The sequence below is a fragment of the Hyperoodon ampullatus genome (genome assembly GCF_949752795.1).
Source record: "Hyperoodon ampullatus genome assembly, chromosome: 15".
NCBI lineage: Eukaryota > Metazoa > Chordata > Mammalia > Artiodactyla > Ziphiidae > Hyperoodon > Hyperoodon ampullatus.
This window is the reverse complement of record NC_136928.1, coordinates 5,243,253-5,262,603: the sequence shown is the minus strand read 5'-3', so window position 1 is coordinate 5,262,603 and position 19,351 is coordinate 5,243,253. Positions and strand designations below refer to the sequence as shown.

The 19,351-nt window shown below is 38.9% G+C and overlaps 1 protein-coding gene across 3 annotated transcripts in view; it reads right to left on the bottom strand.

Moving 5' to 3' along the window:
* The window catches only part of CTNNA2 (catenin alpha 2), a gene marked incomplete at both ends in the record, with an annotated part of 1,045,594 nt that overhangs the window by 825,151 nt on the left and 201,092 nt on the right, over nt 1-19,351 (bottom strand). For all 3 annotated transcript variants that reach the window (XM_079721197.1, XM_079721198.1, XM_079721199.1), the window contains one exon: nt 1,328-1,494. In XM_079721197.1, the coding sequence (XP_079577323.1) occupies nt 1,328-1,494 (167 nt within the window). The remainder of the gene's footprint in view (nt 1-1,327; nt 1,495-19,351) is intronic.

Sequence of the window (19,351 nt, the reverse complement as noted above, 5' to 3'; positions counted from 1 at the left end):
AATATTGCAGAGTTTATACAAAATTTTGGAAATCTTGGCTCCTTTACTGGGGCCAGCTCAGCTAAGACCCTGCCCAAGATTGTTTGACAGAGAACACCTGTGATTTTGGAAATGTCTTGATGAACCTCCATATTGGACAAATCTGATATGGAAGGTGAGGCAAGAGCAGGCCGTTATTCATTTCCTATCTCAACTGCCCCCTCATTGTTCATATAATGGAAAAAGAAAACAAGGGCATGGAATAGAGACCCTCTAGGCAGAAGCCACGTTCCTAAGCAACTGAGCTACATCTTCAAAGGGTGGGACCGCCCAGGCTGCAACTAGATACCAGTGAGCAACTAGGAAAACAGAGAAAGGCCTGGCTGTCAAGGGCTGGGAGGGCTGCACGTGACCCAGGAAAATGTGTGACCAGGGCAAGTCTCCACTTCCATTAAGAAGCAAAAGACTTAAAAGGAACCAAGGAATCCTGACAAGCAAGGCACATATCATGGAGTTCTAGGAGTTGGTGGGGCACATATGTGACCAGCGACCTAATCCAGGAATGTTAGATGCCAAGCTTGATGCAACAAGATTGATTCTAGGGCTTCCCTGATGGCACAGTGGTTGGGAGCCCGCCAGCCGATGCAGGGGACACGGGTTCGTGCCCCAGTCCGGGAGGATCCCACATGCCACAGAGCAGCTGGGCCCGTGAGCCATGGCCACTGAGCCTGCGCCTCCGGAGCCTGTGCTCCACAACGGGAGAGGTCACAACAGTGAGAGACCCGCATACCGCAAAGAAAAAAAAAAGAAAAGATTGATTCTAGCCATCAGTGCTGTGGACAAGGCTTTTTATAATTGCCAGACTAAGGGAGGTTCAAAGTACGTAATTCTACAAAAGGGCAACGCTGGAGCAGTTAACAAAATACAATGCAACATGGGATCCATATTAAGCCGGGCAGAGGTGGTCATGTGGCCAGCTACCCAGAAGAGCTGGCCTGGCCTAATTACCACAGGGACCAGCACTGCTCTGAATCCCAAGACAAAGTCAAGGCAGGCACACCACACACGGCCTCTGCAGCCTGAAATATGCACTGTTTTGTACACCAAGAACTAAGGGGAAATCCAAACTCTGTGTTTTGAGAGAAGGAAAACAATTCAAGTGAATCTTCTGTAACTTTGAAAGATGTATTATTGAATATAATTTTAGTTGTAGAAAAATTGGGGGCATACCACTTGGGTGAGTAACCAAGTGATCTGGTGATCAGTGAAACATCTTTGGTCCAGTTCAGTGCCATGGTCAATACTGCTACCCACGTAAAGCACATTTTGATAAGTTCTACATACGTACAATTCTCAGATGAGATAAAAGTCTCATGACGTCTGCCATGTCCGCCAGGATGAGCAAGCGTGTTACAGCCGATAGCAGAGCCCGGGCAGCTCGCACCATGGTGCCACGCTTCACTGAGGAGCACGGGTCATCAGCGAACTCTGAAGAGGCGATGCGCATCGTCTCACCTGGAAGACAGACACGGAGACACACGTGGGTAGACGGGAGGCTCAGAGGCTGGCGGTCGTAAAGATCTGTGGACGGGTCATCACGGCTCTCATTGCAAAACCACTATTACCAGGTGGTACCAGCTCCCTCAGTGCAGCAGAAACTTTCAAGGCAAACGCATAAGTGCATCCAGACAGGTGCTGCAGACAAAACCCAGGTGTAAAATTATGTGTTTAGCATCAATAAGGAATATATTTAATTCAATTTGTCTAAGAACTGAGATGAATTTGCCTGACCTTAATCATTCTCACTCTGCACATCCCTTGGAACCAGTGGTATTCACTAGGCTAGTTGGTTTCTAACAGTTGAAGAATAAAGTTAACTGTTCCAGAGAGGAATGAAACTGAAGACCTTGGCCTCATGAGCTCTGTACTCTTAATTGGGCTAATCAGACAATAACAGACTATAGAGTTACCCTAAGTCTGTTCTTTTAATTCTCTGCTAGGAAGCTATTCTCTAATATAGAGAACACTTATGAGACAATTGAAGTGATTCAACAGATGTTTATTAAGCACATACTCATGTCAGATTCTCTTCCAGGCTCTGGAATTGCAAAGGTGACTAAGAACACCCTGGCCCCAAGGAGTTCACAATCTAATGAGGACACACGTTATAAATACATACTTACAATAGTGATTACGTGCCGTCATAGATATATGATTAAGAATGAAGGCGAAGAAGAGGAGGAAGTGATTTACTCATTTAGTGTGAGGCAGGAGGGAAGCTGTCAACGTTGATAGCCTTTGAAAAACTTAAATGTATTCACCAGGAAGACAAAGGTAGGAAGGAAACCCGAGGCAGCAGGAACACCACAAGGCTCCAGAACTTGGAGCAGGGCGCTGAGTATGGGGAAATGCAATCACCTGGAAAGTCACAGCGAGTCAGGGGTGTGGGGAAGAGAGGCATCAAGGCCTGGAACACTGTGGAAGAGATCTGAACTGCGTCCTCAGCAGGGAGGGAAATGACTTCATAGATTTTTATTTTGGCCACATTATATAAAATAAACTGGAAGGGACAAGACTAGTGCAGAGAAAACAGGAAAACACGGTTATATCCGAGGGAGCAGTAATGAGGATGTGGACCAGGGAAATAGGAACGGGATACAGAGAGGAAGGGAGTATTAATGAGATCTGCATGAGAGAAACAATGGATTTGGGGGCTGGTTAGGTATGGAAACCAGAGATGAGGTGGCGATGGTGAATACAGACCCAACACAATGGACAGGTACATATTTGCACCAGAGGAGAGGGAAACAAAGGGAGATCATTCACTACATGAGATGGGCCCCATGGGGTGGATATCCACCCGGAGAATACAGAACTAGGATCTAGAACTAGGAAAAAGTATAATGAAGCTTCACAGAGCAGAACATACACAGGGGTACAAATGCTTCAATGAACCAGAAGAGTAGAGTTAATATGCCCAATTAATTAAATTAAGGTGACACAAGTCATTCAATATTTATTTATAAAATGATACTTCTCATCTATTCATCAAAACCGAGTTGATTTAAATAAAGTCAATTATATCCTTGAAAGGCCATGCATCCTATAATGTATCCTAAGATATAAGGGAAAATAAAAAACTCTTCTCATCATTGTACAGGCAGATCAAAATATAATGTAATTCCCTCAGTGTTGTAGTTATTTAAACCCTCACAGTGATCCTTTTTATACTTAAGAAATGTGGATGTGTAAGGAAATATATTGTGCTGTTGGACTTTTAAAAGAGGCTACCATCTATGACACAGCCAACCAGCTTAGTCTTTACCCCTAGGCACAAACCAGTGGCTTAATATATAACAACAGCATGGGAGAAGGTTAAATATTCATTACCATACTGGTGAATTTTCAAGATGTATGGCTCTAGAGGCCTAAATATACTTTAAGGTAGAGGCTGGCAGTTAGGAGGTACATATTCAACCCCAGTGTTCTTCTATCCTTGCCACAGGCTTGCATAAATCTCCTCTCTGCCCACCCCCTGTCCCCCAGAAAAAGACAGTAGCAGATATCTGAGTGGTGGGGAGAAGTCTACCTCATTCTCACTCTGTAGAGTGCAGCAAGGAAGAACATTATACACCAAGGTGAATCTAATGAAATATCGAGAGGGTCACCCTAGGTAAAGAATGGACACATAAGTCAGCTGCTGTTGGAAGGGATCCACTTATTCAAGGAAGGGGGAGATTTATTCTGCAGGTGAACCGAGGGAGCTACATGGTTGGTCCCAAATTTTCAGGTTAAATTGGTATGAGTCATAGCTCGGGTAAGAATGGACCTTTCAGGCAGGGCTCTTCTCAGAAAAAAGGGCCCTAGGAGGAGAGTCTAGTCACACCCCCTTCCAGCTTGTGGAGAAACCATGCCTAATCAAACGGATTTTCAAGGTCAGATTTTCATATAGGGGGTCAGTATAATGGCACTTCATCCAGATGCTGACTGTTTGGTCATCAATACTGCTTCAAAGCCAGGGGATGGCACAGAGCAGGATGGAGCTGTCAGGTGGAGCTCGGGGACCACACCAGGCACTTCTGGAAGGCGCTCGGGAGATGTCCGTGAGAAAGAGAATGAGACCCAGAGAGAGAGAGATAGAGACAGAGAGAGATCCACATTAGCAAACGTGACTCTGCAAAAGGAAATGTCACACTAAATTCTGAGATTATCCTCCAATAAATAAAAGACGATTTAATCCAATTTAAATTAAAACTAAAGGGGCTTCCCTGGTGGCGTAGTGGTTGAGAGTCTGCCTGCCTATTCAGGGTACACGGGTTCGTGTCCCGGTCCGGGAAGATCCCACGTGCCGCGGAGCGGCTGGGCCCGTGAACCATGGCCGCTGAGCCTGCGCGGCCGGAGCCTGTGCTCCGCAACGGGAGAGGCCACAAGAGTGAGAGGCCCATGTACCGCCAAAAAAAAAAAAAAAAAAAAAAAGAAAAAAAGAAAATGAAAACTAAAATCTCACTTTAAGCAGATACAAATGATTTCATGTTGTTAAAGCTTTTAAAGGAAAGGCACTCTGGCGTCGGCTATAACTTTAATGCGTTTTACATCCCTGTAGTTTTAGGATTACTAAAAGAAAAAGGAAATCTATATTACAAAATGATAAGAGAGTTTATCAGAATAAAATTAGCTATTTTCCCCGGGAACTGCTTTTTCTATAAGACTAAAATATTTAGCTAAGAAATAGCATGCATGTGTAGGAGCTGGAAGACAGCAATAAAGAGGACACCAGAGCTTCCTGTTTCTTTTATATACACTCTTGTATTCAAGCTCATAAACTTGATTACAGACCTAAGCTCAGAGCAGGGTTTCTATGATAAAACCTTTGATCCTCTCAAGCCACTACCACCTGCTGGAAAGAAGAAAAAATTAACATCTCCAAATAAGTGACTAAGGGGAAATAATACTAATTAATCTGTATACAGCGCTTCTGTATAAAGGTTTAGTTTGTAAGTATTGTTCTAAAAGCTTTACATATATTAACCCGTGGATTAACAGAGAATATACATCTTTAACAAAGACCAAGTGTCACACCTGACTCCTTCCAACTATTATTAAACTATGAGATCAGCGATTATTCCACTTCTGTGGATTATTCCACTCTGTGTTTGAGTCCCCTCAACTATAAAATAGAGGTGGAAATAATAACAGCTACTTCGTAGGCTGTCATTAGAGTTAAATATCAAAGATAATGCATTCAAAGCACCCAGCACAAGGCCTTGCGAGTAATGGGAGCTTACTCATTATTTACCATTAATACCGCAGCTAACACTATCACTGCGATCCTCTCCAATACGACAAGAATAATTGGTGAACTCCCAGTTAAAGGTTTGGAAGTGCATTTTGTGGCTGACTTCACTGCTTGTGTACACAATAATTAAGAATCAAGAAAACATCTGCCTGATAAAAACGTATCGCTTTAAGGCAGAATATAACCCCCCCCCCCCCCAAAAAAAATGGTGTTAGTGCTTGGTTTACAATTTGGTGCTTGTTTTGGTTCTTATGCTACCCTGGAGGAATTGGAACCTTTGCAAGGACTTGATAAATGTAGCAAGAGCCACATTCCATAAAATGGTGATTACTGTCTTGCTTAAATGCAGTAGAAGACCGCAGACTTGGAAACAGTAAACAGCGATGTGCTAAGCGTAAAAGAAAAATGGAGTGCAGAAGATCAACCCTGAATCCGATGTCACTTAATATTTTTATAAAAATAAAGAGAAAAGAAATTGATAAACATGGTAACTTTAAATTTAATTGTGCAGTGGAAGTGTTTCTGAAATAATTGCACTGTATCAAACATATAATTAAACAAAACCTATTGTAAGTTACTTTGTAAAGCAAGTAAGCACCCAATAAATTATCTTTGTTTATAAATCCAAAATTTCAATAACCCTGTATATGTAAGGCAAGTCTCTCTATAAAAAACATGCTGTTGACTTTATACTCTGAAGTCAATAAATGTTTCTATTGATTAGTATCTTTATTCTATAACCATGACTACAAATCAAAACCAACTGAAATGTCAGTAGACTGATATATAGTACTTGATAGTTGGAATGTGATTTCAAAAAATCTTTTAATGTGATGAGGAAAGAAAAGCAATGCCATAAGTGGCATCCTGACTGAACAGCAGAGAAAATATGATCATCAAAAATGCTATCATCTAATTCTGAATGAAAAAGGCAGGCTCACCATCTCAACATGCAAATAGAGAGGATGTTGGCTTCCTCTTGCTAATTAAGACACTGTGTTAAAAAAAAGGGGCAAATAGGAAGGTAGTGGTGGGGTGGGGAGTTAATGTCTAAATTCCAGAATTTAAGAATATGTCAGAGGACATCATGAAGCCTAAATCTTAGCAGATGCAGAACGCAGGTGTGATCTCTGCCTCCTTAGGAAATCATTCCAGTTTGAGAGACCTCTAATTGTTAAAATATTTTTCTTCAATTATTTTGGTCTTCCATGTGTTCTTCTGAACCACACATAAAAATCTAGTCCCCTTTTCAAATCAATAAATCTTGAGAGAATTTTTTTAGATGTCCTTCAGGGAGAAGGAAAATGCCAAAACAAACACACATCAGCCATTGCCTGAGAACTAATGCTGCATCCAGATTATGAAAAGACAACTCACATAGAGAAATGAACAAACAACTCCCCTTAGTTTCCTAAATGTTAAATACCTCCTAACTAGTCATTAAAGTCGGGATGATTAGTTTGCTTGTACACCAAATTTTAAGCAAATTTATAGTGTAAACATAAAAGGTGTTGCCAATTAGCTTTTGAGGGAAAAAATCTGGTTTCTGGCATGTTGTGAAGACAAATGATAAGATAGATAACAATTGATATCAAGTCACTATGACCTATTTCAGGATCTAAATTACTACCTATGTTTGAAAGATATCGAATATGAGCTCATAGGTGGAGTCCAACTCCTTAATTTCAGAGGAGAAAAGCCAAGTATCACGAACCTTATATGGCTCACTCAAGGTCACACAGCCAACTTAATGGCAGAGTTCAGACCAGAAGCTTGGTCTCTTGACTCTGAGTTTAAATTTGCTGCACTTTACTACTGTAGTATATTTCTTTGGAAACCTTCTGTTTTTGTATGGTTTCACAAATTCACAACTGACTGTCCCCAAGTTAGTCCACATAACTTAAGCCTTTTTATACCAGTTTGGATGTCTTGATACTATGCTTAGGTGCAAATATACTTGCAAGTTCCTATGGTATCTCATAATTGTCATTAGTAAAACTAATTAATACTTGCACCATTGATTTCAATCAGCTTAGATATAAATACAAAGAAAAGCAAATAGGAAGTATAAAGAAAGCACATTATATAATTTGCATCTTAGAGGCTGCAGATGAATAAACTACACTTGAAATTGTTATACTGTAAAATAACAAGTCAACTTAACTTTTTCTAAAGTAGTCTTTGGCTAAACAAAGCACAGGAACAATTCTTATATTGAGAAAAGTGGATTAAGAATAGAAAACTCTACCACACATTTCAAAATTAGAAACAAAAAAAATGTTCCAAGTAATTGGTATCATGATCATGGTAAATGGTGCTATAAAATTACAGCTTAATTAAGCTATATTTTAAAATATCACATGGAGAAAACTGATTTTCTTCACTAGTTTGAGGGTGAAAAAAACAGAATGATCAGATTCTAGGATTTAAATGGCACAGTCTATGCTTTATTTTCTGAACTGCCATTGATTTCCAAGTCATCACAGAGAAATGGCAGTTTCTTAAATGTGATTATAGCCATGAGTCTTCTTTACTGAACTGACTGGTGGCATCCATGTCACCATCATTCTGGCTCCTATATTAAGAGAGATCACAGAAGGACCACATCTAAATCAACATCAGGATATCAATTGTACAAAACAACGTAGAGCTGCCATATGACCCAACAACTCTGCTGCTACCTACACAGAACATCTAAAAGAGCTGAAAGGGCTTCCCTAGTGGTGTAGTGATTGAGAGTCTGCCTGCCGATGCAGGGGACACGGGTTCATGCCCCGGTCTGGGAAGATCCCATATGCTGTGGAGCGGCTGGGCCCGTGAGCCATGGCCGCTGAGCCTGCGTGTCTGGAGCCTGTGCTCCGCAACGGGAGAGGCCACAACGGTGAGAGGCCCGCGTACCGCAAAAATAAATAAATAAATAAATAAATAAATAAATAAATAAATGAACTGAAAGCAGGGATTTGAACAAATATTTGTACACCAATGATCACAGCATCATGATTCACAATAGCTACAAGGTGGAAACAACCCAAGTGTCAATCAACCGATGAATAACAAAATATGGTATATATACACACAGTGGGATTTATTAAGCCAAAAAAGAAATGGCATTTTGTTACATGCTATAACATGGATGAACCTTGAAAACACTAGGTTTAGTGAAATAAGCCAGACATAGAAGGATAAATATTGTAGATTCCACTTACACGAGGTACCTAGAATAGGCAAATTCACAGAGACAGAAAATAGAATAGAGGTTACTAAGGGCTGGTGGGAGGGAAAATGGGGTTGTTACTGTTGGATGGTTACAGAGTTTTTGTTGAGGATGATGAAAAAGTTTTGGTTATAGACAGTGGTGATAGTTACACAACACTGTGACTGTATTTAATGCCACTGAACTGCATATTTATAAATAGTTAAAATAAATATGGTTTATGTATACTTTACCACAATAAAAATAAAGAGGAATTAAAAAAAGTATTTTTTTTCTGGTGGGAGGATCTGGCAATAGTTAATGAACAAAATTGATTGAAGATAACTCAAAACCCTAAATTCAAAAAGACAAACTGCCAAAATGTGCTAATCAAAGTTTTCTTCAGTTCTGTGATCAATAGCTTGTCATGAGGGTCATGATGGATCTCAGACTGTCTTCTCTCCTTCCAACTCAAAAGTACATTCTTAAAATAAGTGAAGTAAGGTTATAACGAACATCAACCTTGAGAGGAAAACATGTCCCAACAGGGTGACATGCAGTCTTATGGGTGAGGGAAATTTGGAGGGTTAGAGAGTAACGGTCCTGTCTACACTGCCTTAAGTTTGTAGGGTTGACTGTATGATCATATCTATAAATGGGTGCTAAGTATATAAGGAGTTATATATCATTTTGTTCATCCTTTTATTCATTCAATAAGCATTTATTAAGCACCTGCTATGTGGTAGATACTTGTTAAGTCCTGGATATTCAAGGTGAAGTCACGATTCCTGCCCTCTACTTACCAGCATCCTGATCTTTCTGAATGACTCATTAAAAAGGATCATCTGAAGAATATCTGTAGAGAAACACCCACTGATCAGGCATTTGGAAATTCAAGAAAGAGGAAGGTGCATTTTGGGGAGCTGGGACTCATGAGTATGTAGAGGATGCTTAGCCAGCTACAATAATAAGTAAGAGTGGCCAAAAAGTGTGTGTGTGTGTATGTGTTTCTATATATCCTATATGTCTATATCTATATCTGTATCTGAATCTAGGGAGAGAGATTAAGTTTTTCATTCTTTATCCCTGCAATGTATAGCTTTTAGCCCTGATTCTGAGAGAAGGCAGAGACCAGCCACACACTGCTGACCTCTCTTCTCCAATTCCCTGCTAGATTTCTAAAAACAAAGAGTGTGGATGAGAATATCCCAGACAAATACACCCTTCATTATTAATTAGTTCCTCAGCCCCATATTGAGCAGGTCTGGGTCAACAGAGAGACTTCAGGGCCCCTCTAAGTTCTTAACATCAAACCCTAAAGGAAAAGTGGGCCTGAGGGGTCTAGGACCCCTTTCCTGTGGACTAATTCAGTTTTCGACTAATATTTCCAAAGGAAACAGACGCCATCTGATCACACTAGTTTCATGAAATTAAAGAGAAGTATAGAAAGAGAGATGAAAGCATGAAGATTACAGAAAGTCAATGAATTTTAACGTTTTCTCTCCTTCCACTGGAAGGGAGATCTACTACCACAGTCAAAGTAATGTAGGGTATCCAGAATGTCAGGAAACATGACAAAATTACTTTTTTGATTTGCTAGTTAAAATTTCAAATATTATCAATATATTTCTTAAACCTCCAGAACGTTGTTTCTTATAAAGTACATAAAAGCTTAAAGCAAGGATCCAATTGTTATACTGAAAAAAAAAAGTCAAATAAATGTGCTCTTTTCCCTGTATTCCCAGACTTTGTGGATACTGTTTTGATGAGGAGCCATTTTCAGATTCACTTGCCGGTCCACGGTCCTCCTGCCTTTGCAGGCTGCTCTCAAGCAGAGGGATCCCCATTCTGTGCTCCGTAGCGGTCATTTCCTTCAGAGTTAGTGGAAACTGAGTGATAAATGACTTGAAAATTACACTGTATGTACTTGCCAGTGAAAGTAGGCGCCCAGTTCCTTGGCAAATAGAGTTCTCACTACAAATTAATAAACTCACGTTGGGAATATAATTTAACCTCCTAGGTAGGTCTGCCTATAGGGAGAGAATATTCTGGTCATGCTGACATTAGTATTTCACTCTGTATGGCAGCATAATAAGTATTAATACAGTAACATGGATTTTTTTTTTAAGATTTAGTTTTATTTATTTTTGGCTGCATTGGGTCTTCGTTGCTGCACACGGACTTTCTCTAGTTGTGACGAGCTGGGGTAACTCTTCGTTGCGGTGTGTGGACCTCTCATGGTGTAGCTTCTCTTGTTGCGGAGCACGGACTCTAGGCACGCAGGCTCAGTAGTTATGGCACATGGGCTTAGTTGCTCCGCAGCATGTGGGATATTCCCAGACCAGGGATCAAACCCCTGTCCCTTGCATTGGCAGGCAGATTCTTATCCACTGTGCCACCAGGGAAGTCCCCTAACATGGATTTTTAAAGCAAATACACATGGTTGTTTAATTCTTACTTCACTCACATACTATAAAGATGGAATGACTGACAAGCAATTGCCCTGGGGCACCACTGGGAGGTGTCTGATTTGTGGTAAATATGGGAACTGGTTTTGAACAGCGAAGGGGAATTCATTTTCAATTCCTTCTCTGAACAGCAAGTAGCTTTTCCTACCAAAAATGAATTTGCAGAAGAAGTTGGGGAAGAAAATGCAGATGTCAAAAAACCTATCGATGTGGAGAACTTATTTAAGAGACACAGAACGGAAGCATGACTGAGAAAACTTGGACTTAACAAGCAAAATTCTAAGCCACTGCCAGATGGTATTCAGGACCATGAAGTACGAAGCAGGCATCCTGGCACATTGGGGAGAGGACAATGAGAGCCGAGGCTGATTCAGTCCAAGCCCACACAGAGGTCACCATCTATTCACACTAACCCAATGCTGGTACTTGGGTGGAATAAAAGGCCTGTATGAATCCACTGTGCATCCTTTATAAGAGGCCCTATATAAACAAAGGGTAAGCAACTATATTTAATCATCACAGCAGATTGTGGGTTCAGTGATTTTTAACAGACCCTTTCGTTACCTTCACACAATTCCAAGCTAAAGAACCTTTTCAGGTATAAATGAATGAGCACGCACACAGATAAACACCCACCAAGTGTGACCTATTTAAACACTCCAGTCAAGGCTTTGGCACAAAGAGCTGGCAAAACCAGGAAATGCAACCATTTATAGAATTTAGCCTAAAGGCTTCTTCTGCTTCATGTGCTACACAATATAATTACATTTGAGAATCCCCAGATCTAATATTTTCAATAATCAACAGATGCAGCTAGAGATCATGTCCAAAAATGGAAGCCTTGCTAAAATCTATTCTGCCCAATTGTGTGGATCTCTTCAATGTTAATTAATGTTGCCTCCTCACTTCTGCTTACCTTTAGCTCTTCTCCAGAAACTAAGAACACATGCCTAAATGATCTCAAGAACTCCTTCCATGTATACCATGATGCAAGAAGTAATAATAGCTATTTATAAAGTACTATGTACCAGGCACAATGTTCAGCACTTTACATTTATGATCTCACAATGAGGTGAACAACATTACATTCACTTAAAGACTAAAAAAATTATGGCTTAGCTTAGAAAGGTTTATTAATTTGTCCAAGGTCAGCTTAACACTAGGAATTGAATCTAAGGCTAATGGACTTAAAAGTCTGTGATCCGGGCTTCCCTGGTGGCGCAGTGGGTGAGAGTCCGCCTGCTGATGCGAGGGACACAGGTTCGTGTCCTGGTCTGGCAACATCTCACATGCCGTGGAGCGGCTGGGCCCGTGAGCCATGGCCGCTGAGCCTGCACGTCCGGAGCCTGTGCTCCGCAACGGGAGAGGCCACAATAGTGAGAGGCTCGCGTACCGCAAAAAAAAAAAAAAAAAAAAAAAAAGTCTGTGATCTTAGTAACCTTGAATCTCTAAGTCAGTCTATTGATAAAAACAAACCTAAAACACCATCTGATGATGATGATGATAAATAATGAGATTAATAATTATAGCTAACCCTAACATAATGCTTATTTAGTGTCAGATACTGTTCTAAGCACTGCATTTACTCATTTAATCTTCATTAAAATCCTACAAGATAGGTACTCTTCCCACTTTATAGACGAGGAAACTGAATTATATAAAAATTAATTTGCCAGAGGCCAAAAAAGTTCGGATAATGGAATAAGGCTTTTAACCTAGAAAGTCTAGCTACAGTGTTTAGGATTTAACCACTTCAAGGACAATGTCAATGGTTACATGTCAAGCAAAACAATAAAAGCCAATAAAAAAATATGTTCTGGGTCTTCCCTGGTGGTGCAGTGGTTAAAAATCTACCAGCCAATGCAGGGGACACAGGTTTGATCCTTGGTCTGGGAAGATCCTACAGGCCATGGAGCAATGAAGCCCATGCACCACAACTAATGAGCCCATACGCCACAACTACTGAAGCCTTCACACCCTAGAGCCTGCACGCTGCAACTACTGAGCCCACATGCTGCAACTACTGATCCCATGTGTTGAAACTACTGAAGCCCATGCACATAGAACCCATTATCCACAAAAAGCCACTGCAAAGAGAAGCCCACACACCGCATTGAAGAGTAGGCCCTGCTCCCAGAACTAGAGAAAGCCCATGCACAGCAACAAAAGAAAGCTGAAATATAGCTGAAAGAAAGAAAGGGAAAAAAAATGTTCTTAACACCAATCACAATCAGTGATAAATTATTTTGTGGCAATATTTTTTAAACTGATCTTTTAAATAAAATCTAGGCACTAAAGTGACGTCCTCATGCACTCTAATTTTAAGGAGCTAGGTCAATACTTAAACAAAGAAAATCACAAGAGGATATATAAAATAGGAATTGTAATGGAAGAAGGTCCTTGTCTCTCTCTGTAAAATCAGACATCTGATGTGCTTATCTTGATTCATAGATGTCCAACTAACAATGCTATTGTGTTGTGATCAGACTCAACTTCCTTTTTTTTCCTAGAGACAACTTTAGAACCTTCCTTAACTTGAAAATAGAACTGTCCAAGAGTAAGCAAAAACGTTGCAGTTTTCTTTTAGACTGTAGAGTGTAACACTATGCATTGTGATGCCCAGTCAATGTTCCTGCATTAAGGCTAGAGACATATTTAAAGTACAGCTGATTGTGCATGCAAAAATCACATATGTTTTTTTTCAAATGCAACCCAACTTACAGTAGAATGAGAAACCCATAATCATCTATGGAAATTAGTCTGCTTTCCACCTATTATGCATATGTATGCCAAATAATTCTAGACTAAAAGAAGGAACAAAAAAGAACTAACTCTTCATCACATGACAGATTTTGCTAATCATTTTGAATTTCCACCACCTTGAAAAGTAAAGATTTAATATTTCTCACTATTAATTGGATATCACTTACTAGCTCTTTTCAGTTAGAATTTGGGGCTTCTCTAAATCTTAGGCTTATTAACCTTCACATATGGAAACTAAGAATCAAGTAAAAATGTTAATAGTATTAATATTCTTCTAGCAAAATATTAAGTAACAAAATTATCAGTAGGATAAGCTCTTAAAATAATTGTGCTTTGTCTCTGAGAATATACCAGTGAAGAAACTGGGCTCAGATTTCTTGATCTTAAGTCCTGGTTCTCACATTTTTTTCCTTGTGTGACCTTAGGAAAATTACTTAAACTTTCTAGGACTCAACAGTAAAATGAATAAAATATCACTTCATGTCACTGATTTACATAAAACTTAAATGAGAGGAGGTAAGAGACTGAATACGAAGAAATATATCTCCAAGACACCTGGAAACGCATGTGAAATACAGCAAACAACTTTATAAATGACAGGGCAATCCCTGAGCTAAAAAAAAAAAAAAAAAGAAAAAAAAAGAAAAAAAAAAGAAATTAGCAACCTTGAAATAAAAATGGTAAATTGATTCTGAAGCACTGACAATCTTAGAGTTATTAATAGTTATTTAGAAGCTAGACTTTTAATTGCTACACATGGGACAGGAGAATGTCTTGACCCTCACAAGGAAGAGCTCTGTAATGTTTTCTACCCAAAATAAAATTGAGAAACTTAAAGTGCTATATCAGTGAAAATATTAACTAGAAAATAAATGTGCCCTCTGGCAAAGAGGAGTGATAAAGAAACATGTCTGTCCCTATCCAGAAAAAAAATCATACAGTTTCATTTATATTTGGCAATGATAGTTTATAATCAGAGTACTAATCTCATGTGTTTGTAAGAAACTCAGTTATAGTATCTGCATAGACTAGAAGCAGAGAAGTTATTTTAAAATTTAGTTTCAGGTGGCTGTTTTTTGGGGGTTCTTGTCAGAAACAAAATCAAATGCTTTTTGGAAGGATGCATAGGAATCTCTCAAATAAGGCTTCCAAAAAATGAGTATACAGTTCAAAATTATAGAACACTGTAGATGCGCTGAGTGGCAGGATTAATGCTCTTAAAGAACTTAATAATTAAACTAAAAAAATTAATGATTAAAGAACTTCAGATAATAGAAGAATAAGGAATACAATATATAACAAACATTTAAAAATATTTATAGTAGTAGAACAAGAATTTGAAAGCATGAATTAAGAACCATGATACTTTGAACCAAACAGATTGTGTGTGTGTGTGTGTGTGTTTGGCTGTGCTGTGTGGCTTGTGGGATCCTACTTCCCCAACCAGGATGGAACCCAGGCTCCCTGCAGTGGAAGTGCAGAGTCCTAACCACTGGATTGCCAAGGAATTCCCCAAATAGATTTTTAATAACAGATATTAAATCTGAAAAGAAAGAATAAATAAAAAAAATAGATACAACTAAAAAGAAAATCTGTGAAGTAGAAGACAACTAAAAATACATAACCAAAAAAGGGCACAAATAGTTAAAGAAATGAAAGATAAGAAAAAGAAATATGTAGAGAATATAGAGAAAATTTCTAAGATAAGGCTACTTGGGATTGCAAAGAAGGGGATAAATAGAATGGAAAAGAGCCAGTATTTGTGAGACAATGGGTGAGAATTTTCCAGAGTTGAATAAATCCATTAATATTCTGATTCAGGAAGCCCAACATACACCAACCAAGATAAACAAAAAGAAGTCCACACTTGGTAACTTCATAGTAAAACTGAAGAAAACAAATGTCAAAGAGAAGATTTTAGTTTAGCTACAAAGAAAAAACAGACCAGCTACAACATAATGACAAATTATACAGACAGCATCCTTCCCAATGGCAAAATGGAAACCAAAAGACAGTAGCATAATATCTCCAACATGCTGAGAAAACCTAATAGGCAAACCAGAATTTTATGCCTAGCTAAAATATTATTTAAAATGAGAGCAAAATAAAGATGGTTCCAGAAAAATATGAGACAGCTTACTGTCAAGCACCTTCACTACTGAAGAAACCATTAAGTTTACATATCATGAAGAATTGGGATTCACAATAGAATAAATTTAAAAGATTAATAAAATAATGTGTATAAATAACTTAAAATAACCCAGTTTGTAACTAGCCCATAGGAAATTTTTTTAAATGGTATCCAATAGTAATACTAACCAGTGGTAGTTGAATAGTATATTTTCTAATAAAGATGTCTAATAGTGTTTTTATAGCCTCTAGTCCTTAACTTTCATCTTTTAGTATAATATCAGTGATAACCCATCCTATCAACATATAATACATTTGATTTAAATACCTCACTTTGTGTCTTCATTTAAATGTAATTCATGGCAAAGTACTACTAATTTGATCAGTATTTTAAATAATTACATAGTCCTCTCCATTGCCAGAGCCACTATCTTAACCAAACTCTCAGCATACAACCTAAGATCTTACAAGAGTGCCCAGTTAGTCCCCCAGTTTCTAGGCACATCCTCTTCTTTTTATTCATCCCATGCTCATCAGCAAAAGCTGTCAACTTAGTCAAATCATGAGAATCAAGACCTATAATGAAAGCTAATCAGAGTATGTTATTGTATTACATTAAATCATGAACTCTAATATATAGTTTTAAAGAATTCTACCAATTATCCCTCCTTTACTTCTTATTCAGACATAGTCTCTTAGTGCTTTAGCTTATACTACACTCTGACATGGAAAATCTTCTAGCTTTTACTAAAAGCACAACACTCTCTTTTCTGCCTATAAACTCCTGTTCTGTTTTCTCTACCCATCACACACCTATATTCTTTCTTCCATGGTCAGTATACACTTCGCTGACCTAAACTGATTTTTCATTTCCTGTAGTTGTAGAAAGTTGGCCTACATAATTCTAGTTATTCTAATTAATACTCAATCTTTTAAATCCTCAATGGAATACCAAACTGAGTTCAATCAGTGTAATTTCGGTATGAAATGTATTTTATTCTTTTCTAATCTTTTAAAACTAGAAACCAGTTAACAAGTACAGGAAAGCTCTATTAAATGGAATCTCATTTTGTCTCCATTCTGGATAGCAGAGAAAGGACCAATCAATATAGAGGACTTGGTCCACTATTATCATAATAAATATTCACAATCAGCCCTAATCGCGAACATCTTAGAATAACAGCTTGCATAACACTATTCTTTTTTTTTTTGTTTGAACGTGGCAATTTTCAAAAAATACAATCAACTACCTATGGAAATTACAAAGGTCTAAATAATAACAGCATAGAGCTCTTGCAAGAGCTGAGTTATTTCCCCATAGACTAAAACTATTTATAAACTGTATTTCCAAAACTTGATTTTTTTAAACACCTCTTCCCACTTTTTCACAATATGTTATGAAGGGACAGTGTGTTTTGGGGACTGGGGAGTAAGAAGATAATGAATGAGTTACAAGAGAAGAAAGAAAGATTTTCCCTGACATCCCCCTACATACACCCCCAAAAATCACAGAATGCACTTCCATCCTACATTCCTACACCATCATGCTCACTGAAGAGTCTATTAGTAAATTATGTTATAGGTTAAATTGTGCCCCCCCGTTCCAGCCCAAAAGATAAGTTAAAGTTCTAACATCCAGGATCTTGTTTCGACCTTATTGGGAAAGAGAGAGGCTCTTCACAGATATAATCAAGTTAGGATGCTGTCATACTGAATTAGAGTGTGCCCTAACCCAACATGACTGATGTCCTTATAAGAAGAGGTGACATATAGACACACAAGAGGAGAAGACCACATGAGGATGAAGGCCGAGATTGAAGTACTAAAGCTTCAAGTCAAGGAACACCAAACATTGCCAACAAACCACCAGAAGCCAGGAAGGGACAAGGACGGACGCTCGTCTTCAGGTTTCAGAGGGACTGTGGCCCTGCCAAACCTTGATTTTGGACAGAACTATAGGAGAATAAATTTCTACTGTCTGAAGTCACCCAGTTTGTGGGACCTCATTACCGCATCCCTAGGAAACTGATACAAAAGAAGACACGTGTACCCACTTTGTGAGATATATTGCATTTCAAATTTTTTTTTTATTTTTTATAAATTTATTTATTTTATTTATTTATTTTTGGCTGTGTTGGGTCTTAGATACCGTGCGGGCTTTCTCTAGTTGCAGCTAGCGGGGGCTACTCTTCATTGTGGTGCATGGGCTTCTCATTGCAGTGGCTTCTCTTGTTGCGGAGCACAGGTTCTAGGCACGTGGGCTTCAGTAGTTGTGGCTCGCAGGCCCTAGAGTACAGGATCAGTACTTTTGGCGCATGGGCTTAGTTGCTCCACGGCATGTGGGATCTTCCCAGACCAGGGCTCAAACCCGTGTCCCCTGCATTGGCAGGAGGATTCTTAACCACTGTGCCACCAGGAAGCCCTAAAAGTATTTTTTAAATGTATTCTATATCTCAACTTTGGTTGTTAGATTACTGAAAAATTATCCAACCACCAAGATTTCCCACAAGAGTTTGAACTGAAGTCATTCAAATTCACACTCATTGTAAAATTTTAGTCATCCAGGGACCAGCCTTCCAGAATCCCAAACTCCTCTAATGACTGCTGACCCAAAAGTAGGCAGGGTTACAATGTTAGCAATATAAGGTTCAAAAAAGAAGCCTTCCATGAGTGTCAAGGAAGAGACACCTATTGCCAAGAGGATCTGACGCTCCAAAGATTGAACCCAGTGTTGAATGGCTGTCTTGCTCTGATTGATAGGAATTGTATGTGAAAAATCATCCCTTCCATGCAAGGCTGGGAACTGAACCAGAAGTAGCAGGAAGCAAAAGAAGCAAGAAACAGGAAAACTGGAGATCCTTAATGGCAGCATTTAGAAGTGATGCTGGGGCAGTGAGCAGTAGATCCTGCACTGTACCAGTCAATGATGAGAGAGTCAGAGAGGAGAGGCAGTTCTACAGCGTGGAAAGTATCAAGACTCCTTATTAGAGGTCTCACCTCTCACAGCCTCATTCTCCCTGGGACACATAGAAAACACAGGTCTGCTCTGCAGCATATGTAGGCTAATACACAGGGAGATATTGCCCTAAAGCTAGTAAAATCTCAGTTGTTCATTGAGCAAACCACCTTAAGGGGATATCAAACTTCCAGCAGCTCACTGTACCTGGTAACTCTGGTAGTCACCCTAAAGACTTAATAATGACTGAAATGTTTGGTAATTTTCCTGCCTACATTAGCTGATTGATTCTATCTACAAATTTCATTGCTATTGCAAATATAAAATTGTATTAGAAAGCTGATTTAATGAAAATAAAACATCCATCATGGATTTGGTATGTAAGACTTTTAAACAATTAACTTAAAGACAGAAATTTTAATGTGATTTTGCCTAGAATTCCAGTGAATGTCAAACACTAAAAGTTATTTATAAGTAGAGTATGGTCTAATGTACTGTTTGTAACTTATCTTGAATATTCCAATGATAACATCACTGATATTTGTTGAATGATACTCTCACTGAGC